We start from the raw sequence: 23,517 nt of genomic DNA, 5'->3' as shown, positions 1-23,517 counted from the left end.
GGCCATTTGCACCAGCTGTGGGCTGCTGCAACACACACACACCCCGACACACACACATACATGTGCCCCTTCATGAGCAGCCTCCCCACCTGCCCGTGGCCCCTCTTGCAACCACAGCCAGCCCCCCTCCCCCAGCATCTGCTACTAATTAACCAAAAGGAAGGGAAACTGGCTCCCTATTTGCTTCGGTCCAGGAGGCAGGGGTCTCTGCTCTCTGCTTGCCCATCAGGCTTTCAAAATCCATCTCAGATGAGATCAGGAGGAAAGCTTGCGGGGGCTTCCAGAGCGGACCCCCGCCCTTGCCCGGAAGCAGTGATGCAGCCCAGGACTGCCCCCTGTACTCTGCCTCCCCCAGCCCTGAGAGAGGCTCCTGTCTGTCTGGAGGACAAAGCACGTCTGCGCTGGGACCCCTCAGCCAGGGCCCGGTCACCACACAGGCCAGGACCCTTTGCTGCTGCCCCACACGGGCCGATGAGCATGGAGGGACGGGGCCCTGCGCACTCCTGCACCACACCAGCTGCTTCAGCAGTTTCGCTGACCCCCGGCGGCCGCGGAGCACGGAAGCACAGAATGAAAGGCTTTCAGCCCCACAGTTTGCTCTGCAAACAGCCCCCAGAGGACTCAAGGGCCATTCATGCCGTGTGCTTGGCAAGACGGAGGATGGGAGGGGGGGCTTTGGAACAGAGCTTGGCAACAAGGGGGGGGCGAGGCAGAGAGAGAAAGAGGCAGCAGAGAGAGAAAGAGGCAGGAGAAGAGAGGGGGGGCATTTGTCTTCAGAGCCAGGGCAACCATTCTGCACACATCCCCAAGCCTCATGTAAGAACCTAGTAAGACCCTACTGGATCAGGCCCAGGGCCCGTCTGGTCTGTCATCCTGTTCTCACAGGCGCTAACCAGATGCTGCAAGCAGGATCCCACCGCAAGATCCCTCTTCTCCGCTCCTGCAGTTTCCAGCAACTGGGATTCAGAAGCACTGGTGGCTCTGTAGCAGGAAATCCCCCCCCCCTAATCATTCAGTTTGTACAAACTTCACACACACACACACACACAAACACACACACACTCACATACTACATACTACATACGCTGCGCTTCTGTTATAAATTCATAGAAAATCCACCATATATTGGATCTGCACAGTTCCACTTTTATTTTATTCCATGAAGGAAGGACTACAAAATGGAGGTTTGATACAGGCCACCATAATCCCTTGACCATACCAGCACATCCACAGGAGCCCTGCCCAGTTGCTATGCCAACCCTGATGGTCCCAGACAGAAGACCATCAAGATCACAAAGAACTTGCATATGGGAGTGGATTCAGCATGGACTGGAACAAAGGACAATGATCAGCTCTTCCCTCTGGGGGCAGGAAACTGCAAAGTCCCCTCTGTCACCTGGAAAATGACTCAAGGGGAGGGGGAAAGGGGGAACCAGCCAGGTGACAGGACACTCAGGTTACCACCACAACTCCTCCCTCAACCCCTCCTTTCTGTGATGTATGCGTGATGTTTCTGGGGGTGGGCTTGACCTAGAGGATGGGAATTTCAAAAGTCTTTATAAGGCCTTGCACACCATCTTTCTGGGTGTTTTCCTCTCTCCTGCAAGTGAGGGGAACACCCTGTTGCAACAGTTCAATAAAGGCCAAGCCTACAGGCTGCTGTTTTGCTCCAAGTTATCCTGGTTGGTGTCTTTGTTTTTGTCCAAGGGAGCCCTCGGAGTTTTCCGTTAACACCTCCGACAGTTGGAAGCAGAGCTGAGCCTTCGATAGCCTTCTCCTTCTCCTTCTCCTCCTCCTCCATGAATTGGTCTAATCATCTTCTACAACAGGCCCAGGCAAACTCAGCCCTCCAGATGTTTTGGGACTACAACTCCCATCATCCCTGACCAATGGTCCTGTTAGCTAGGGATGATGGGAGTTGTAGTTCCAAAACAGCTAGAAGGCTGAGTTTGACTTGTGTCTGTTCTAAAACCATCCAGGTTGGTGGACACCCTTGCCTCCTGGGGGGGCATGTTTGAGTCCCACAGTTTAACTCTGCGCTGCATCAAGGACTTCCCTCCCGGAGCTTTTGAGGGCTCAGTGTGGGTGCTTCCAAACATGATACGATGCTGACGGAGCTGGGTACCTAAACATTTGGAGGGCACCTGATTGGCAAAGGCTGGGCTAGCCACACCGCCACCGTGGCTCTCACTAGCCCAGCGCCAGGTGGAAGGGAGTTCCACAGTTTAATCCTGCCCTGTGTGAAGAAGGGCTTTCCTTCGCCTGCCCTGAATCTTCCCACATTCAGCTTCTTCGAATATCCACGACTTCCAGAGTTAGGAGAAAAATCGTTCTCCATCTACTTTCTCCATTTCACGAATAATTCATGACATCATTCCATCATCTCACCTCTTACTTTCTTTTCTTCCGGCCCCCCCAGCACAGCAGGAGGAGGGCAAAGGAGGCCCTTTCTGGGCACAAGGAGCTCCAGGTTGGGAGGGAGGGGGCACCCCAGTAATTTGCCCAGGGAGACAGCACTGCAAGCAGGGGCGTAGCTAGCTGCTCCGGCGCCTGGTGGGGTGAGCCGCCCAGGGGGGCGGCGCAGCGAAAGGCCCACAGAGTCTGCCTGGTGGACACAAGCCCCACGCTGGTGTTTTGGGCGGCGCTGGGCCCTGAGCCACCACATCACTCTCAGGAGAGACTAACAACAACAACAATTTATTATTTGTACCCCGCCCATCTGACTGGGCTTCCCCAGCCACCCTGGGTGGCTTCCAACAAAAATTTAAAATAAATTAAAGTGTCACACATTAAAAACTTCCCTGAACAGGGCTGCCTTCAGATGTCTTCTAACTGTTAGGTAGTTGTTTATTGCCTTGACATCTGGTGGGATGGCGTTCCACAAGGTGGGTGCCACCACCGAGAAGGCCCTCTGCCTGGTTCCCTGTAACTTGGCTTCTCACCGGGAGGAACCACCAGAAGGCCCTCGGAGCTGGACCTCAGCATCCTGGCAGAACGATGGGGGTGGAGACTCAGACACGCTGCAGGCCATGACCCGCGATAAGTGCCGCCCCCCGCGGTGTGGCATTTTGTCACCCCCTCGAGGACGACACCTGGGGCACCCCCCACCCCCCACACTGCCCTTCCTATGCCCCTGACTGCAGGAACAGTAGCAGCAGCTAATCCAGGGTCTGTGGTTGCCCAGAAACAGGGCAAATTGGTTCCCCCCCCCTTTAGGGGCTCACTGCTGAACACTTTCCCTTTCCAACAGAAAGTCTGTGTGTGTGTGTGTGTGTGTGTGTGTGTGTGTGTGTCTGTGTGTTGATCCAAATTTTGCATATCACAAGTCCAACCAAGCAGCCCAAAGCCCTCTGAGCGACTCATCTCGTTTCCAAGAGCTTGAAGGAATGGAATCTGGACGCGGAATAATACTCCTGCTGGATCGTGTTGCTTGCTCAGGAAAAGCCCCCCTTGCGCAGAGGAGGCGGAAAGCAGCGCAGGAGCAACAGGGCTCCTCGTCGCCCCCCTCGCCCCCCCCCCCAAGTCCCTCATCTCCTCTCCCGCTCCCCTCCTTATCAGGCTGGGTCCCAATGATACACGGGGGTCACCTTCTAACCCCGACGCAGCAAGGCAGGCCGATAAGAGAGGCTCACAGCAGCCGCCAACCACATTCCTCCCCCAGCGGTGGCGGTGGAGATAGAGTCCCCCAGCCAAAACAAGCCAGCCGCCTGGAATCAATTTACTCCCTCGCTCGGGGCTGCTTGCGAGGAGGAAGAAAGGAGCAGCAGCCGCCCACCTTGGCAGGAGCCTCGCAGACCCTGCTGCAGCCAGGAAGGGGGGGTCTGTGCGGAGGGGGGGCTCTCTCTGCCTCTCTCGCCAAAGGAGGCCTCCTGCAGCACCCCCAAGAAGCTGCAAGTCCACACGGACTGACTCATTTGCCCAGAGAGAGTGGGAGAAAAGAGGCTGGAGGCGATTCTGACTCTCCGCAGGCGACCAGCCACCCCAGAGACGCATAGAAAGATTGCAGAAGACCGGAGCATTATTCAAAGTGGGGAGGGGGAGACACCCCACCTCCTGATTTCCTGCCGGGCATCGTGCGCAGACAGCACTCATTCATTCATTCGTTTGTTTGTTCCTTCTTTCCCAATATTTATACACCACCTAATGGCAAAAGTCCTGTGGGTGGTTCGCAAGTAAAAGATCGAAAGCCGTAAAATACTCTAGGAAACTAAAATCTTGCACAGAATAAAACCCACAAGCAGAGGAGGACATCAGTACAACAAACGCAAAAAGCAATGGGGGAAAATTCTGACGAAAAATGCCTTCATCCGGCACCTAAAAGAGGTCATTGGGCAGGTGCTAGGCAGACATCCCTGGGGGTGCCAACACTGGAAAGGCCCTTCTCTGGAGTAGCCAGCCTCATGCATTTCCTATCCAAAGGCAACACGCCTGGCCTGGCCTGGGGTCAGTGGCAAGTGCTGAAACTGGAGAGACCCGCAGGGTTGGCCCCCTTCTATCCCAGGAAAAGGTCCTTGCCTTCTGCCCTCCAGGCAGCCAACAGATGCATTCGCCCAACATGCAGGGACAAAGCAACCTCAAAGAGTCCTGTGGGTTGTTGCATTCAAAGCCTAGAAAGCTCGGACGGGTTAAAGCCAAAGGTTCCCAAATTCTTTTGGGCCACCGCCCCCTTGGCTCCTCTGCCCCATAAACAGCCTTATTCAGAACGGCAGTTTGCACAACCCACAAAGGAAGATAGCAGCACAATCAAATTCAGAACGGGAACAGCCGATTGCACGTTTATTCCAAATCCAGTTGAGACAATTTAGTTTGATGAGTTCAACAAAATGGGTGGACGTGGTTGAGGGGCACCAGCTATTGGAAATCTGATGAGCATTTACTGTATTTTTCGCTCTATAAGACGCACTTTTTCCCTCCTAAAAAGTAAGGGGAAAGGTGTGTGCATCTTATGGAGCGAATGCAGGCTACGCAGCTTTCACTGAAGCCAGGAGAGCAAGTGGGATCGATCCCTCTTGCTCTCCTGGCTTCGCTTCTCTGGAGAGCCGCTACGCAGAGAGGGAGAGAACATGTTTTTCCTTGTTCTCTTCCTCTAAAACTAGGTGCGTCTTATGGTCAGGTACGTCTTATAGAGCGAAAAATACGGTATTTGCACTGCCAGTGTGCCCCCCCAATCCCTTGCCTCTTGTCATCCCCAAGTCACCCCACTTCCTCCCTGGGGGGTCATACTGACACTTAGGGTTAGCACTGGGTTAAGCGCACCCTTGTTCTGCCTCCAAGGCTAAACAACAATCCCCCCTCACCCCCACAGTGGCAACTCCAGCCGAACAGCACCCCAAAAGCCACGCCCGTTCCCAGCCCCCCACCTGCCCCTTCCACCTCACGGCTCTTACCTGGGAGATGCATCTAGGGTGATGGAAGCCAAGGAGTTGTCGAATCTCCGCGTGTCCCAAAGCCTGACTTCGCGCTCCCGCACCTGGAAAACAGGCAGGATGCTGGTCTCTGGCAACCAAAAACTCCCCACTTGGCTCCTTGCTAAGTGGCAATTCCTGCATTGCAGGGGGTCAGGCTGGATGACCCTCGGGACCCTTTACAGTTCTATGAAAGCTAACAAGAAAGAGGCATCTCCTCCGCCCAGGGGTTGGCTTCCTCCGGATGTTCTGGCCCACAACACCCAGCCAGCACCGCCCTATAGACCGAAACATCTGGAGGGTACCAAATTTGGGGAGGTTAGCCTTTGGCTTCATTTCAATTGGCTGTGCTGACCAAGAGGCTAGTCCTCAGGCCCTGTGTGTCAGTTCTGCGCCAGAACCGCCAGGTAGAAAACGCATCTCGGTTCCTGTCTGCTCCAAGCCCACAAAGCAGAGTCTTTGCTCCCACCTCAGCTCATTGGCCAGCACTAATTTTCTTCTTCGTGATTTCCTAAAGGTGGGAGAGCTCAGTTGGTAGAGCAGGAGACTCCAATAAGAATAATAAGAATAATAAGAATAATAAGAATAATATTTTATTATTTATACCCCGCCCATCTGGCTGGGTTTCCCCAGCCACTCTGGGCAGCTTCCAACAAAATATTAAAACTCAAGTGGAGAGAATGATGGAAAGCTAAGCCCAGAAACACGAAGCTGAAAATTACCTATGGAAAAATAAAGGGAAATCACCAATGAAAAATATTGGGGGTGGGGATCAGCCGTTAAATGCTTTCGATCAAAAATCAAAATATCAAAAGAGGCTATGTTCTGTGTATAATAATAATAATAATTTATTTGTTTCCCCAGCCACTCTGGGCAGCTTCCAAGGAAGATTAAAAATACATTAAAATATCAATTCTTTTGGGTTGCCAATGCATTGCCGATCAATTAAGGAGGCTCAAAGGCACCCCGAGACACACCGAAATCTCAGGGTCACGGGTTTGAGCCCCACCTTGGGCCAAAGATTCCTTCACTGCAAGGGGTTGGACTAGATGACCCCCGGGACCCCTTCCAACTCTTTGGCTCTGTTATAAAGGGGATGGAGGCAGGTACCGTACCTGGTTGAATCCGACAGAGAGGAGGCAGCCTTCGGCGTCCACCCAGATCAGCCGTGAGTCCTTGCCGTTCGCGTGCGCCAGGACACTCTGCAAGGAAGGAGGGCGAAAGGGCATCAAGAGCCGGGCTGGGAGAAGAAGCCGCCCATTTCGCAGGTGCCTCGCCTGGAAAACTGACTCCCACCCGCTGTCTCTGCCCTGCCTCCCTCTCTCGCAGCTGCAGGTTCGGCACGGGTCCCTTGGGCCTGTATCTGAGCGATGTGAGCATGCGCAGAGGAGAAACGAACGAGAGAAGCCCCCCGGGCTTAAAAACAGGAGAACAGCTGAGAGAGGGTGACGCAGGGTCCCTCTAAGCCAGCCTTTCTCAACCTGTGGGTTCCCAGATGTTGTTGAACTACAACTCCCATCACCCCTAGCTAGCAAGGCCAGAGCTCAGGGATGATGGGAGTTGTACTCCAACAACATCTGGGGACCCACAGGTGGAGAACCGCTGCGGCTAAGTTAAGGGCAGAAAGTGGGGCAAAGAGACCCCAAAGGGTGAAAACATCATGGAATCCAATCTCAGAATCACAAGGTTGGAAGGGAACCGCAAGACCAACCCGCTGCTAGGCAGGAATCCCTGACCACCTCTGTTTAAAAACCTCCAAAGTGTTGGTCATGTTGCTGGTTTTGTTCTTTGTGGTTTTATGGCACTGTGGGTTAAACCACAGAGCCTAGGACTTGCCCATCAGGTGGTCAGCAATTCGAATCCCTGTGACGGGGTGAGCTCCCGTTGCTCAGTCCCTGCTCCTGCCAACCTAGCAGTTCGAAAGCACGCCAGTGCAAGTAGATAAATAGGTACCGCTCCGGCGGGAAGGTAAACGGCGTTTCCGTGCGCTGCTCTGGTTTCCCAGAAGCGGCTTAGTCATGCTGGCCACATGACCCGGAAGCTGTATGCCGGCTCCCTTGGCCAGTAAAGCGAGATGAGCACCACAACCCCAGAGTCGGCCACAACAGGACCTAATGGCCAGGGGTTCCTCTACCTTTAACTGCTTTAAATGACCTTGGGAGCAAGGGGGACACCCCACCCCACCCCCATCTCCAGAGGCTCACGTCCCACTGCTCCCAGCCCCATGTTCAGGTTGGAGGGAAAGACATCCCCCCCCCCCAAATCAGCCCTTGGCCTCAGAGGGCATTTTTTTTTTTTGCAGTCCTGCTGCAATCAATGCACCCCAGTCCAGAGGGCAGAAGTTATTCTGTGGGGTGGGGTGGGGCAGAAGAGGTGCTTTCCTTTGGGCAGGTTTGGCCACTTTTCATTCATCGGTTCTGCAGCGAGACTTCGAGTTGGAGATCAGCACAGACGTTTAAAAAAGGCTTCTCCTAAGAGACCCAGATGCCATAAAACAGCAGCTGATCCATGGCACAAAATTGGAAGCAAGAAGAATTACCAATGAAAGAAGAATGGAGGATGAAAATGATGGACTATGCAGAATTAGATAAACTAACAGGAAGAATCCGAAACCTGCGGGACCAGAGATTCTCAGAAGACTAGAGTAAATTTACGGATTATTTGAAAAGTAATTGTGATGAACAGATTACGGTAGTAGGCTTGCAAGAAGTTTTGTAAGGTGAATTATTTGAAATATTACAAGAAAGACCACGAAAAGAATTATTAGTTAAGGACAATTAAAGGTAATATGAAATTAAGAAATGCATAATAAGTGATAAGAATGGAAAATCATCAGAGGTGTTGACGGAAGTCCAAAAGTTATTGTATAAGATGAGAAGTTTTGTTGTATGAATGATAATTAATATGTTAAAAACTAATAAACATGTATATTTTTTATACAAAAACAGCAGCTGATACGATAGCAAGGAAATGGTCTTTTTTTGAACTTGGCAGTTTGCAATTTCTTAGGTGGCAAGTTTAATTCCTTTTAAACATTTTACTCCTCCCAAGAGTAAAACAGCTGGCCTAATTCAAACATGTATTGAGGAGCCCCTCCCTCCCTCCCTCCCTCCCTCCCTCCCTCCCTCCCTCCCTCCCTCCCTCTCATCTCCTGCCATCACTGACTTTCAGCCCCCATAAACCGGCCTGCTGCTGGCCCCCTCCCCCCCCTTTAGAGCAGGGCAGGCGCTGGAGGAACCCCTCCCCCCAAACTCACTCTCCCCCACCCTTCCCTTCCTGCTTTCTGAAATGTACAGTCTGGTCATTTGGGCAAGGGGCATTGATGGGGGCCGCGGGGGGGGGGCACACTGACATTTAGCCAAGCTCCGCTTTTAAAGCTCAGGTCAAGAGCCCGGCGGTTCGGAAGGCAAAGAAGCATCAGTCTGCAGAACTCTGAGCCTGCCTCTACTTTGCTTCAACTGTGGGGCAATGGGAGACATCGAGAAGGGCAAGAAGATCACAGCATTGTAGAGTTGGAAGGGACCCCCAGGGGCAATCTAGTCCAACCCCCTGCGATGCAGGAATCTCAACCTCATTGCCCCACAGTTGAAAAGGGAGGCAAGCACAAGGCTGGCCTTAATCTGCACGGTCTTCATGGATGAAAGGCTGGTCAAGCCGAAGGTTTCTCTTACACAGAAGCCCACAAAGGCAAAGGTATAGTCTGGCCAGAAGATACACTGATGGTTTGCTTGGAAAACCCCAAGAAGTATAACCCAGGAAGGCATTAAAGTGATGTTTGCTGGCAATAAGAATAACAGGGAAGAAGGTGGATTTAATAGCATACCTTAAGGAGGCCACTTTCAACCAATGGCTTCTGCGGCCTTATTTATTTCACCCAACAAATGGAAAGAACTCTCTGATGAGATTGGGTTTCAAACTTTCTATTTTCACATGTCCTTTGTTGCAACACCTCCAAGAACCCTCCTCATCAGCCAGAGAACTTTGGTATCATGGATGGTTCTTAACATTTCTACTGGTTCTTCTACAGCAGAACATCGGTGGTCAAAAGTAATCTGTTCCAGAAGACCCTTCGACTTCTGAAACATTCAGCAACTGAGGCGCAATGGGTGGCTGGCAATTTAAGTGGAGAAAATGGATAAATGCACCTCAGAAGCCGTTCAACTTCTGAGGCACATTCAGAAATGGAAACATTCACTTCTGGGTTTTCGGCATTCGGGTTCCGAATTGTTCAGCTTCCAAAATGCTCGAAAACCGAGGTTCCACTGTATTGTAATTCATAGAATTGTGCCATTGGGCTGGAATGAATACAGTCAGGGTGACCGTACAGTCTCCTGAACATGTAATTAAAAAAAAAACCCCAACCCTATATATATATAAAAAAGGTCTCTGCCCATGGAGGGTCACACAAGGGAGGCCTGGGGGTCTACTTGGGCCCCCAACTCGCTCCTTTGCAGGCCCAGGAAACCAGAGCCCAGCGAGAACGCTGAGCATGCAGGAAACCAAGACCGGGGAGTTGGCATATGTTGCATGTTCAGTCCCTTCTAGGTGCCCAGATTCATATCCAGACCAGGCCGTAGAGTGGAACTGGCCTTGGCACGAGACCTCCAGGTGTTGTGGGGCTCCATCTGGCCAGTTCCCCTCAACACGGCGAGTTGACAGGGTTCCTGGGAGTCATGGTTCAGCAAATGTCTGGGTTGCACCAGGGAGAGTGAAGTCACTGCAAAGCCCAGTTCACACATCTCAGCAGCCGGAAGCCCTGGCGCCTGAGGCCAAATAACGCCCCCCCCCAGCCCCCTTCAGATTTCCAAGGAAACTGCCCAAGAGCTGGAAGAGGAGGAAGAGAAGGTGCAGCCGTTCAAAGGCAGCTGCAGAAAGCGAGGCGGCAAAGTCTAGGGAGGGAGCATTCAGCCACATCAGCACTGGCAAGAGGGGGAAACAATTGCCTTACACACACAAACACACCAAAGCCGCAGCCGGCAGCTCTGGGTCACAGCCTCTCGGAGAACTTCAAAAGCTGCCCTATAAGCAAGACGCTGTGCCAGAACCTCCTTCCCAGACTTTTGCTCACTTCCTCCGCCTCCTTCCAGACACAGATTCCTCCACCTCCACAAGTAACAGCTCAGAGCGTGCGTCACCTTCTCTCTCTCTCTCTCTCTCTCTCTTTCTCTCTCTCTCTCTCTCACACACACACACACACAAACACAACACAGCGTCTTGAACCCTGTGGGCAGCCCAGATGGCCAAGTGCAAGACTCACAGGGCAGAGGAACAGGGATCAGTTTCTCTCCTTCCACAGCTGGGCCAGGGGCCCCACTGGGCTCCCGAGGGCCCCAGAAACAGAGGCTGGGCCCCTGCTGCTCTCTGTGGCTCTTCCAGGACTGGCTCCCCCCCAAAAAAAGTCAACAGTGGGCTCTGCAGCCCCACAAGTGCCACTTCCACAACAGCCCGTTTCTGCAGACTGGGGCCATCCCAGCAGGGATGCAACACAAGGGCCCCAATCCTTGCTGCCAGCAGCTGCACAAGCATTGCTGTTGGGGCACCCTGACACTGTCCCCCGCAGGGGGCCAAGGAACAGGGAGCCAGAGCTCCTGCAGGGACCCTCTGCCTTGGGCCCCCATCCTTCTCCCTGCTCAGCCTCCCCACGGCTTCCTCATTTCTGGACGGAGGAGCAGCGATTCGGAGGGGGTGGGGAGGGTGAGAAGAGAAGCGGAAGCCCTGAGGCCGCCCCCCCTGCTCCGCTGGGGAGCAGGAGCCTGAGAGCGCCGGCCGCACGCTGCTATAAATAGGCCTTCCCGAAACCTAGGCCAGCTCCCTTCCAGAGCTTCCCACGGCCTTCTTGGGAAGAGGGAAGGCTGAGGACGTCCCCCCAAGCGGGAAGGACACTTGGCTGCCGAGGGTGGGAGCCAGGTACCCCCGAGGTGACCTCTGCGGGAGGGAAGTGGGGGGCTGGGAGAGGGAGAATGAACGCCCCCCCCCCCAGAGCTTCCCTCCCCCCAAACAATCCCACAGCTGGATCTGGAGCATGAGAGGTGCGCACAGCTGGCTCCCACGCAGAGGGGAAGGGGTGGGCAAAGGGGACCTCTTCCTCTTCCTTCTCCTCCTCCTCTATCTTCCCAGGAGCCGCACCAGGTAAGAGAGATGCAGAGCGGAGCAGACATGGCTTGCTCTGGGGGCAGCCCCCCAAGGTGCAGGTGGGGGGGTTGGCACGGTCAGAGGAGAAGGGGGCACAGAAGCAAAACACCAGCAGCAGCCGCCAGCGCAAGTCAAGCCAGGAGGGAAATCAGGAGGGGGACAAAGTCTGCAGCAAGACAGCCCCTTTCCAGGATGAGCAAGAGCCGCAAAGGGCAGCAGATTGTTTGGAAAGGAAAAGTTTGCTGAATGCAGAAGAACAGCAGGGCAGGGCACGGGCCAAGCCCCCCTTGCTAAGACGCTGCTTTCCTACATGAACTAAAACAATAAAATGTGTTTTGTTTTCAACGTGGGCATCCAGACATGGACTCCAGCCCCTCCAACTGGAGGCTGACATGGGGCAGGAGAGGCAGTGTTTTGCCACTTGACTCTGAGGAACTGGCCCAGGCTGGCAGCCACAGGGAACACCAGCCCTTCCCGTGGCTGGCCTGGCACCAGCCTTGCCAGGTCCCACGCCTGTGAAATTAGGGCCTCTCCAATGGAAAGAGAGGGTCCATGAATTTGTGTAGTGAGTTCCACAGTTTGCGCTGCATCAAGGACTTCCCTCCCGGAGCTTTGTCAAAGCAATAAGGGGCATTTGAGGGCTCAGTGTGGGTGTCTCCACACATGATTCGATGCCAATGGAGCGGAGGTCCAAAACATTTGGAGGGCGCCTGGTTGGCAAAGGCTGGGCTAGCCACACTGCCACTGTGGTTCTCACTAGCCCAACACCAGATAACAGACCAGCCGCCTGGCACTTTCTGAAGTTGACGCTGTGAGCTGTTAAGAGGGGCAGGAATCCTGGGGTCCTGGCACCCAAGGAAGTGACTCTGGAGGAAGAACAAGCAGCTTTAGACAGGGTGTCTCTGCAAAACCCAGCCCTGGCACTGCCCTCTCCCCAACCCCACCCTGCCCCCAAACCAAAGAGGTCCAGATACCTGGCAAGCCGTAGGTTTTGCACGTGGGTCAAAGATCCGCAGCTTTTTATCCTGAGGACAGAGAAAGAAAGGGAGGTCACGAGGGACTGGGCGTTCGCCACAAACGCAGCAGCCCATTTTCAATTTAGTCAGGCGCTATATGTAGAACTATGATGCTTAAGTGTCCACAGTATCCTTGCCAGAGAGGATGGAGAGGAAGGCAGAACTTAGCCATGATCCAGTGACCTCCTGGCACCCCGACCTGGCACAGTGGGTACCAGCCAAAGCAAATAAAAGGTATAATCAACAGCAGCCTGGTTCGCACACTTTGCTAAGCCACGGTTTCTTGAACTCAACTCTGGTTTGTTTGTCCAAACACACAACGGCCATCAGCTATAGACTTGCCATACGTCAGGAAAATTCCTGACATAACCTGGTTTGGGGTGCAAAATTGGCATGGGGGAATTTTGTTGAATCGACAAAATGTCAAGGAAAACCTGGATGTATTGCAACGCAATGGAAAAAGCAGCAGAAACAGCTCAAAAAGCTTAAAATCACTATTTTGGGGTTAGGTTTCTCCCAAAAAGCTGAACAATTTGGGTTTGTTTCCAAAAAGAAAGCTTAACAATTTTGGTGGTTTCCTTAAAAAAGCTCACCAATTTTGCAGGTGTCAGGAATATGGCAACCCTAATCAACTCTGGTCAGCTGGCTACCAGCAGACCAGAATATGAAACCATGGTTTGAAGCTGGCTTAGGAATCTCTGCTTGCATGAATGCTCTGAAACGCATTCTCTGGCTTAATTCTGGTTTGCTTCAGTGCCCAGCCCTCGACGCTTGCCGGTCTACAGAGGCAAAAGCCCCCAAAACATCAGAAAAACCAGAACCTTAAGTGAAACTACACATGGTCCCTTTGCTCTTCTGCAAGACTGATTCTGGTTAGGCATTCCTAAACACACCTGGAAAAGGTTGCAGAGCTTCCTAGGCAATGCTTTCTATGCTAGCAGATACCACAATGCTTGCCGCAGTGGTTCATGCACGTTACTATTAGTAGATAAAGCCTTGAACAACTTGGGACCAGTTTATCTACAAGATTCCCTTAGTCCACACCCTTAGTCCATGTGGTGGAATCTGGGGCATGGGTCTACTACAGGTGCCACCTTTGTAAGAACCGAGTCGTTCCATGTGGCAGCATCTACACTTTGGAAGTCCCTCCCTATTGATACCAAGCCCAGGCCTTCGCTGTACTCTTTTCGGTGCCTGCTAAAAACAGGAGGGTCTGCAAGCCGACCCAGATCGCAGAACAGCCCCACCCCCTGCAATGCTGGGTGCTCAGAAAGTTGAGGCGAATTTTAATCCGCTTTCGTCTTTTTAACTTTTCGTATGTTCTAAAGTACGGCTGCGGATTTTTCTCGATTTCATCGTTTCATCTCTTTGCAAACTGCTTTGGGTTTGTTTTGTTTTGTTTTACAATCAAGTGCCACATAGATTTTATGAAATAAAGACATTTGAGGAGGTGCTCTTTGTTGTGTTTCCAAGCTGAAAGAAGCCAGCGGCCAGATTGCAGCCACAGGCTTTTCAATGCGCCTTTTTGCACCAAGCCTGAGTCCTTGGGAGGCGCATTATGTGCGCGTGTTGTGCCACCCAGTGGTCGCTTGTGGTGTAGGCCATTTAAAGCAGTATCACCTTAAACAGTTCTGGCTTCCCCCAAAGAATCCTGGGAGCTGTAGCCTCTTCAGGGTGCTGAGAGTTGTTAGGAGACCCCTGTTCCCCTCGCAGAGCTATGATTCTCAGACTGGTTTAACAACCAATTCCTCTTCCCAGGCAACTCTGGGAACTGTGAGGGAAACAGGAGTTTCCTAACAACTCTCAGCTCCTTTAAAAAACTACAGTTCCCAGGATTCTTGGGGGGCAGGGAGAGCCGTGGTTGCCTAAAGTGGCGTGATACTGCTTGTTTATTTACTAAATTTATAGCCCTCCCCAGGTCATCCTCACAACAGCCCTGTGAGGTAAGCTCAGCTGAGAGATGGTGACTTGGCCCAGAGTCACCCAGGGAGTGGGCTCTCCCACTGTGCCACACTCTATAGGGCAGGAGCAAAGGGGGCGCAGAATAGCACAGAGATCTGTGGAAGCAGCGGAGTCCCTTTTGCTGGCTCCACCTTCCGTATTTTTTCGCTCTATAGGACGCACCCGACCATAGGACACACCTTGTTTTAGAGGGGGAGAACAAGAAAAGATAATTCTCCCCCTCTCTGCTCAGCACCCCTTCAGCGAAGCGGCAGGAGAAATGGAGCCCCTTCCATTTCTCCTCCCGCTTGGCTGAAGGGGCGCTGCGCAGATCTCCCGGCTTCAGCAAAAGGAACCTGAAGCCTCCAGAACGCAGCAGGAACTCGAACTGTGCTCCGAAGGCTTCAGGGGGCTATCCCTGAAGCCTGGAGAGCGAGCAGGGTCGGTGTGCACCGACCCCTCTCATTCTCCAGGCTTCAGCAAAAGCAACGCGAAGCCTCTGGAGCGCGGCGGGAGCGCTCCCTCTGCGCTTCGGAGGCTTCGCGTTGCTATCGCTGAAGCCAAGGAGCCTGCATTCGCTCTATAGGACGCACACACATTTCCCCTTAATTTTTGGAGGGGGAAAAGTGCGTCCTATAGAGCAAAAAATACAGTATTTCTTCCAGCTGCTCCTTCTGGCCACAGACCTTTCTTGGTCAGAAACAGCAGCAGCGACATGCCTGGCATCGCAGCAGGAGCAAAGTGGGTCACGGCGCAGCGGCTGGAGCCCGAGGAGGATCACTTGACCGCCACCCGCTGACCTGAAGGGCAGCTTCACACACACACACACACCGGCCCCTTGAGCCCCAGCACCTGGTCTACTACGCACCTTGCAGGACGTGCCCAGCAGACAGCCATCAGGTTTCCAAGCCAAACTCTGGACCTGGTCATCGTGAGGCTCCAGCTCTGCAGGGAAAGATAAGAGATGAGATAAAGTTCCTGGCAGGCGCCACTCACGGAGCAACCTGATCGCCCGGCCTGAGAGCGGGCAGAATAACAGGGCAGCAAAGTGCAATATGACCTGCACCCGCAGATGATGCTTCCAGGAGGCTGAGGAAGAGGCAGGCCATCACTGCCCTCCCCGACATCTGCCTTTGGCTGCTGTCAGCCTCCTCTGGAGTAATAATAAATAATAATAATAAATGTTTATTTATACCCCGCCCTTCCCAGTTCAGAAAACCGGGCTCAGGGCGGCTAACAACAAATGTAAAACAATTAATGCAACAAAAAACAGCATAAAATGCTATTTTGCAATAAAGAATTGTTTTAATAATAATAATATTATTATTATTATTATTATTATTATTATTATTATTATTATTATGTTTCAGTTAGTCAGACAGAGGGCCTTCTCAGTAGTGGCGCCCGCCCTGTGGAATGCCCTCCCTTCAGATGTGAAGGAAATAAGCAGCTATCTTAACTTTAAAAGACATCTGAAGGCAGCCCTGTTTAGGGAAGTTTTTAATATTTAGTGCTGTATTGTTTTTAACACTCGATTGGGGGAAACTCAGCCAGATGGGTGGGGTATAAATATATTATTATTATTATTATTATTATTATTATTATTATTATTATTATTATTCAGTCAGAGGCCATCTCCTCTTGTGGGATCCTTTTCTGTCCTGAAGGAAATCATCTGGCTCCCAGGGCTGCAAGGAGAGGAGGACAAGGCTTTGCATTGTGCTGAGAAGGAGGAATTGCTACTCGGGAACAGTAATTCCATCCCAGAGTGGAGGCTGCCTCTGCTTGGAGCTTGCAGACCTTGTGGCTGGTTGCTAGGCAACAGGGCCTTCTTGCGGTTCCCGTTTCCTGTTCACACAACATTCCTGGCCTGGGGTGACAAACACCGCCTGCCCCTTCCTCCCAGCATCTCACCGGAAATGCAAATCTGGTGCTTGCCAGCTGTTTTGGAACTACAACTCCCACCAGCCCCAACCAGGGCTTGCTGAGGCTGATGGGAGTTGTAGTTCCAAACAGCTGGAAGGCAACCGTTGGGAAAGGCTCGTCCTTGACCTCTTCCCCCAACATCTGTTTGCTCAGAGAAACAAAGGGGAAAGGGGGGCACAAGGGGTTTTTAATCCCACCCCAGAGCTCCCTGTGACACCCCACACCACCCCCTTTCGCCAGGGAAGCAAAGGGCAATGCTCAGCTAGCTTGCCACGATGCAGCTGTACACTGTAGCTCCCTTTATCTTTATTCTGCTTCCAAGCAGAGTTAGAAGGGACCTCCAGAGGTCATTGAGCCCAACCCCCCCCCAATCCCTGACAGAATATTCGGAATAAATTCAGAATATTTAGCAGAAGACTTGTTGGGAAGCGCAGAGTGCCCCTCTTCAGCTGAAAGAGACCAGTGGGAGCGGGTGCGAAAGGCGGCCTGAGGCAACCCCAGAGAGCCACCACTGCCAGCTTGGGTGGGCAGTCTTGGGCTAGAGGGGCAAACAGCCCGAGTTGGCGCAAAGCAACCAATGGAGACAAGCCGTCCCTGGCAGACGGGGGAACTCGGGCAATTTCCCCTCCTGCCCTTCCCAGTCCCCTTATAGGAATTCTAAGGTTATATATATATATATATATATATATATATATGCTTTCGTAGATTTTCACGGGTACAGGAATGCAGGTTTTGGTGTCTTCGGGTGTCTTCCCGTGTAAGAGTCGGGATGTCTGTGCGACGTTTCGACGAGGTCTCACTCGTCATCTTCAGGCTGGTGCTTTCGGCTTCTTGTTACTGGAACAGAGCAGAATCTGGTGTTTGAGTTCCTATAAATACTGTTGAGGGGTGTGGTGTATAGCTTCCAACGTTCTGCCCAGAACGTTGGAAGCTATACACCACACCCCTCAACAGTATTTATAGGAACTCAAACACCAGATTCTGCTCTGTTCCAGTAACAAGAAGCCGAAAGCACCAGCCTGAAGATGACGAGTGAGACCTCGTCGAAACGTCGCCCAGACACCCCGACTCTTACACGGGAAGACACCCGAAGACACCAAAACCTGCATATATATATATATATATATATATATATATAATGTTCATAAATGCAGAAGGCAAACGCATACGTCTGAATATAAACCATGCTTCTGAAATAGTACAGGAGAACAATCCTGAAGCCATTTTGACTCTCCCAAATTGACCTCAGATATTTCTCTGCAAGGAGGAAGGAAATGGGAAAAGCTTTCCAATGGTCTTTGGACTGTAGGGGCTGCTTACACCTCCCTGCAAATACAGTCTGGCAAGTATCTGTTAAGCTGAGCAAAGTTATCAGTATGCGCAAGAGATTCAGGAACGAAGTATCTTTCAAATCAGAACAGGTGAAGGTCCTGTGTGAGTGTCTGGAGGTGGTTGGAGGATGGATGGCGGCTAACAGATTGAGGTTGAATCCTGACAAGTCAGAAGTACTGTTTTGGGGGGACAGGAGGTGGGCAGGTGTGGGGGACTTCCTGATCCTGAATGGGGTGATTGTGCCCCTGAAGGACCAGGGGCACAGCCTGGGAGTCATTCTGGACTCACAGCTGTCCATGGAGGTGCAGGTCATGTCTGTGTCCAGGGCAGCTGTCTACCAACTCCACCTGGTACGCAGGCTGAGACCCTACCTGTCCACAGACTGTCTCGCCAGAGTGGTGCATGCTCTGGTTATCTCCCGCTTCGACTACTGCCATGCGCTCTATGTGGGGCTACCTTTGAAGGTGACCCGGAAACTACAACTAATCCAGAATGCAGCGCCTGGGTATCCCATAAGGGGAAAAGGAGCAGTTTTTTCTTATAACACCCCCAACCTGAACGTGCCCCCCCACCGCAGAGTTCACCTGCCAGAGTCTGCCGATGCCCCACATCCCAAACCTTCACTGCCTTCTGGGCCCCACTGGCCAGGATGCTGTCTGCCGTGGGGTGGAAGAGGAGAAGGTCCACTGGCCGGCCCTCTGGCCCCAGGGCAATGTGGGGGGAAGACGAGAGGTCCTGGCCAGAGTCCAGGAGGCGCCACACCTTCACCTGCAGAGAAAGAGGCCGGGAGCAAAGGTCCGTCCGTCACCCTGGAAGATGAACTCCGACCCACAAGGGGGGGGGGACAGCAATATGAGGGAACCACAGCAAAGCCAAGCAGACCTCTCCAGTCAAGGGATGGAGAAAACAAATGCCCCATCTTCACTTACAAAGTGGTATTAATACTCCTCTAAACGGCCATGGCTTGAATCAGTGCCGGATTTACGTATAAGCTAAACAAGCTATAGCTTAGGGCCCCACACTATTGGGGGACCCCAAAAAAAATTAAAGGGGGAAAACTGGATGTACATTTCCAAAATATAAGATAAAAAACAAATAAAATAAAACCTACTTCCAGCAACAGTGTTTTGTGTTGTGTAGGCTCCTATGAATTACCATATAGCATATATTCAACACAAAAAACAGCGACAATTGGTTGTTGACAAAGGACAGCTGGACATAAAAAGGGCCCCATTACTTTCAGCAGCTTAGGGCCTCACCAAACCTAAATCCAGCCCTGGCTTGAATCCTGGGAACTTTAGTTTGTTATAGTTTCTGGGAGTTGTTAGGAGACTCCCATCATGGCGCTACAATTCCCAGAGGGGTTTAACAGTCAATCGTATGTCCCAGGGAACTATATATTTAATAAAACGGTAATAATACCACCTCAAGATGTTTTTTACTGGCACCTGACTCCATGCATTCCTTTTCTGGGGAAGGGGAGGGGTCCTACTCTGGGAATTGTGCCAAGGACCCCAACCCCCTTAATCCAGATTTGCCCCAAGTATGCTCCCCCAGCCCCTCAGCCCTCTCCAGAAGCAGCAGCAATTGGGCAAAGGTCTTGGGGGTCATTTCCTCTCTCAGCCCCCCACTCACAGATGGAGCCTGGCAGGGTCTCCTCTACAACCTCCCAGGGTCTTGGGGGGGTCTGCCAAAGGAGGACCCCTTCCCTGAGCACTCACCACTTCATCGGCTGAACATGTGGCCAAGAGCTGCTCGTCAAAGGGAGAGAAGTCAAAATCTGTCACCACATCTGGGGGGGAGAGAGAGAGAGATCATGTTTCTTCTTCTTTGCATATTGTTAACTATTTTCAGAATAGCATCAAGGTACAGAATAAGAAAAAAGGTCTTCAGTAGTACAGATGTTGCGTCAGCAACCTTGCAAAGGTTGAGGAATGCAATACATCAAGTAACAACACACAACAAAATGTATTGGGGGGGCTATTGGGTTGTTGGGATGCGGGTCGCACTGTGGGTTAAACCACAGACCCTAAGACTTGCCCATCAGAAGGTCGGCAGTTCGATTCCCCGCACCGGGGTGAGCTCCCGTTGCTCGGTCCCTGCTCCTGCCCACCAAGCAGTTCAAAAGCACCTCAAAGTGCAGGTAGATAAATAGGTACCGCTCCGGTGGGAAGGTAAACGGCGTTTCCGTGTGCTGCTCTGGTTCGCCAGAAGCGGCTTAGTCATGCTGGCCACATGACCCGGAAGCTGTACCCCGGCTCTCTTGGCCAATAAAGCGAGATGAACGCCGCAACCCCAGAGTCGGTCACGACTGGACCTAATGGTCAGAGGTCCACTTATTGGGTTGCTGTTTTTATTTTTATTTTTATTATGTACCATATTTTGTGGTTTTATATGTTGATTTTATTCTGTGAACCTGAGACCCCCAGGTATAAGGTGGTATATAAATTCAATAAATAAATAAATAAATATTTACAACACACACACACACACACACACACACACATATATATATATATATATATATATATTTGCTTTCGTAGATTTTCACGGGTACAGGAATGCAGGTTTTGGTGTCTTCGGGTGTCTTCCCGTGTAAGAGTCGGGGTGTCTGGGCGACGTTTCGACGAGGTCTCACTCGTCATCTTCAGGCTGGTGCTTTCGGCTTCTTGTATGCAGGTTTTGGTGTCTTCGGGTGTCTTCCCGTGTAAGAGTCGGGGTGTCTGTGCGACGTTTCGACGAGGTCTCACTCGTCATCTTCAGGCTGGTGCTTTCGGCTTCTTGTTACTGGAACAGAGCAGAATCTGGTGTTTGAGTTCCTATAAATACTGTTGAGGGGTGTGGTGTATAGCCTCCAACGTTCTGGGCAGAGAGGAAGTTCCTAGATTAGTGTGCCTCTTCTTCTTTTGTTCCTTAATTACTTGAGGGATATCTTGAGTGATTTCATGAGTGATATTCTGAATACCACTGGGTGGGTCATTAAGTGTAGATTAGTTGCTAAAGCTTTTGTGTCTTGACCTCTTGAGCTTGTGAAGAGTTTTTCTGAGAAGATGGCTGTGCTGCATTTAGTTGTGCTCTGGCTTGGCTTCGTGTATAGGGGCGAGCTGTGGTTTTGTGCCTTGTGCCAGCCAGATCTGTGTAGGGCTTGCAGGGGGGTGCAGCATCCGGAGGTGCCACTATAGTTTGGCTACTGGATGGAGTCTGTAATATGTCTGTGGAGAGGGTCTGGGTTTGGGTCTGGTGTGGTTGATTGGTGACGGCGTTCTGTGTGCCTCTGGTTCTGGTGTCGGTTTTTGTGGGGAGGGCTAATTTCCAGATGTCTGGCAGGCGGGACGTGTCGTCACGCTTGTTCATGTTGTGAGGGTGTTTCTCTATCTCGATGGCTTCCATGATTATTCTCTTGTGGTGATGTCCTTCCTTATATCAAGGGCACTACAGACAAAATCAGCAAAATCCTCCATAAACACAATATCAAAACAGCCTTCTGCACCAACCAAAAAATAGCCAATATCCTCAGAAACCCAAAAGACAAAATCCAGCTGGAAAACCAAGGGGTCTATGAAATACCCTGCAAAGTCTGCCCAGCCACGTACATTGGACAAACAAACAGACGAATAAATGCACGTATCGCAGAACACAAGAATGCCGTCAAAAAAGAAGAAAAAACTTCCTCTCTTTTCCAACACATGAAAGAAACAGGACACGAAATTAATTTTGCAGATTCCAAATTGCTCTTTAACATGGAACATCACCACAAGAGAATAACACCCGAAGACACCAAAACATGCATTCCTGTACCCGTGAAAATCTACGAAAGCATATATATATATATATATATATATTCCACACACAGTTCATCCTGCAGAATACAATTTTAGCAAAACTTTATTACAAGTGGGAGACAACGGAGATAAATCAGGCCAGGGAAACCATTTAAAATCGTGTTTCTTCTAAGACAATATGTTGAGTGGGTCAACGTATTGACGCGTACACACTGCGATCCCTACAGATAAAGAAGAGATGTGAAAAGGGTTTGAGAGGACATTGTTAGGAGACTCTGCTTCCTCCGACTGCATTAAGAATGCGCCAAGGACGTTTGCGCGGGAAGAATTCAGCCTTGAGCCACACTGATAGAAAGTAGACCTTCTGCTCTTCCTGAGACAGCTCTGATAAAGGAGACCTGCTTTGCCTCTGAGAACATCACTTAGTTTCTACGGAGGTGTAAAGCTGAGGAGAGGGGATTCCTCTGTATAAACCTGTGTAACGGATGGGCCTGTGGCTTCCCCGGCAGCTGCAGATGTTCTGAACCATTAAAAGTGGCCCTAAATATCCCGGCTGAAATGGTCAATTGAAGAAAGTCGCCTGCAACAACAAGGTTCAAGACTGCATGCCATACAGCATTCATTTAATTAGAGAATGCACCTCCCGCCTCTTTCTCCGAGTCGCTCAAGGCGGCACACGTGGTTCTCTCCCTCCTCATTTTATCCCAACCCTGCCAGGTAGGTTAGGCTGAGAGGCAGCGAGTGGTCAAAGGTCGCCGAGCTGCGCTTCGTGGCTGAACAGGGATTCGAACCCAAGTCCGACACTCTGACCACTAGACCACACTGGCACGCAGGACAGTACCACGCAAGGTGGGAGGGTTTAAGCCCAGCAGATAAATGGTGGGGGTGGGTGGGAACGTTCCCTCTCTAGAGGCTTCTGGGCATCGAGGGCAAAAGCTCCCTGTTTGCAGGTCAACGTTTTATGCCAGAGCGGCAGGAGAAATTTAAGAAGAGGAACTGTATGCAAGCCTCTTTATCCCTCCCGAGGAGAACGCAGAGGGAAAAGAGGTTCCATTTGCATTATTTTGCAGGAGGAGGCAGTAAGACCCAGCCTAGGACCCACATACCTATGGGACCGCCTCTCCCGGTATGCCCCACGGAGGACCTTAAGGTCCACAAATGACAACACTTTGGAGGTCCCAAGCCACAAGGTGGTTAGATTGGTCTCAACTAGGGCCAGGGCCTTTTCAGTACTGGCCCCAACTTGGTGGAACGCTATGTCCCAAGAGACCAGGGCCCTGCAAGACTTGACATCTTTCCGCAGGGCCTGCAAGACAGAGCTGTTCCGCCTGGCCTTTGGTTTGGACTCAGTCTGACCCTTCTGTTTCCCTCCCCTTATAGTTTTGATCTATGGGCTACTTTTAAAATAAGGCTACATTTTAAATTGCATTTTAACCTGCATTTTAAATGGGGGGGGGTCCTATTATGTTTTTACTGTAATTTTACTGGTGTTAGCCATCCTGAACCCGGCTCTGGCCAGGGAGGGCGGAGTATAAATAAAATTTGTTGTTGTTGTTGTTATTCTTGCATCTGCAGAGCACAGCTCAGGCCCACTTCTGCAAGAAGCGGCAGGCACACTCTCAGGGCTTCAAGCAGAAACACAGGTATTTAAAAAGCAAACAAAAAAAAACACCTTTTCAGGTGCCCTATCATAGGATAGGGTTGCCACACACTTGGATTTTCCCAGACATTATAGGGATTTCAAAGGGGGGGGGTTCCGAAAGGCAGCACTTTGTCAACAACTTTTGGGGTGCCCTGATTTTTACTTTCTGCAATATGGCATCCCTACAGCAGAGCTGCCTTATGGGGAACAAACAGCCAGCCCCCTTGTTGCAAAAGCTGCACTCACTACCGGTCTGTTTCCAGGCACAATTCTAAGTACAGTCGTACCTTGGAAGTCAAGCGGAATCCGTTCCGGAAGTCTGTTCGACTTCCAAAATGTTC

At 51.4% G+C, this 23,517-nt stretch overlaps 1 protein-coding gene across 1 annotated transcript in view; it reads right to left on the bottom strand.

The window, feature by feature from the left end:
- LOC309518981 (coronin-7-like) overlaps positions 1-23,517 on the bottom strand; it is a 119,209-nt gene that overhangs the window by 79,040 nt on the left and 16,652 nt on the right. The window contains exons 4-9 of the mRNA XM_082199662.1: positions 19,474-19,544; positions 18,337-18,520; positions 15,363-15,439; positions 12,512-12,562; positions 6,521-6,607; positions 5,388-5,470 (exon numbers count right to left, since the gene is read on the bottom strand). Of these exons, the coding sequence (XP_082055788.1) occupies positions 5,388-5,470; positions 6,521-6,607; positions 12,512-12,562; positions 15,363-15,439; positions 18,337-18,520; positions 19,474-19,544 (553 nt within the window). The remainder of the gene's footprint in view (positions 1-5,387; positions 5,471-6,520; positions 6,608-12,511; positions 12,563-15,362; positions 15,440-18,336; positions 18,521-19,473; positions 19,545-23,517) is intronic.

Source organism: Podarcis vaucheri, assembly GCF_965113315.1.
Source record: "Podarcis vaucheri genome assembly, chromosome: 14".
Taxonomy (NCBI): domain Eukaryota; kingdom Metazoa; phylum Chordata; class Lepidosauria; order Squamata; family Lacertidae; genus Podarcis; species Podarcis vaucheri.
This window is presented reverse-complemented; position numbering and strand designations above follow the sequence as displayed.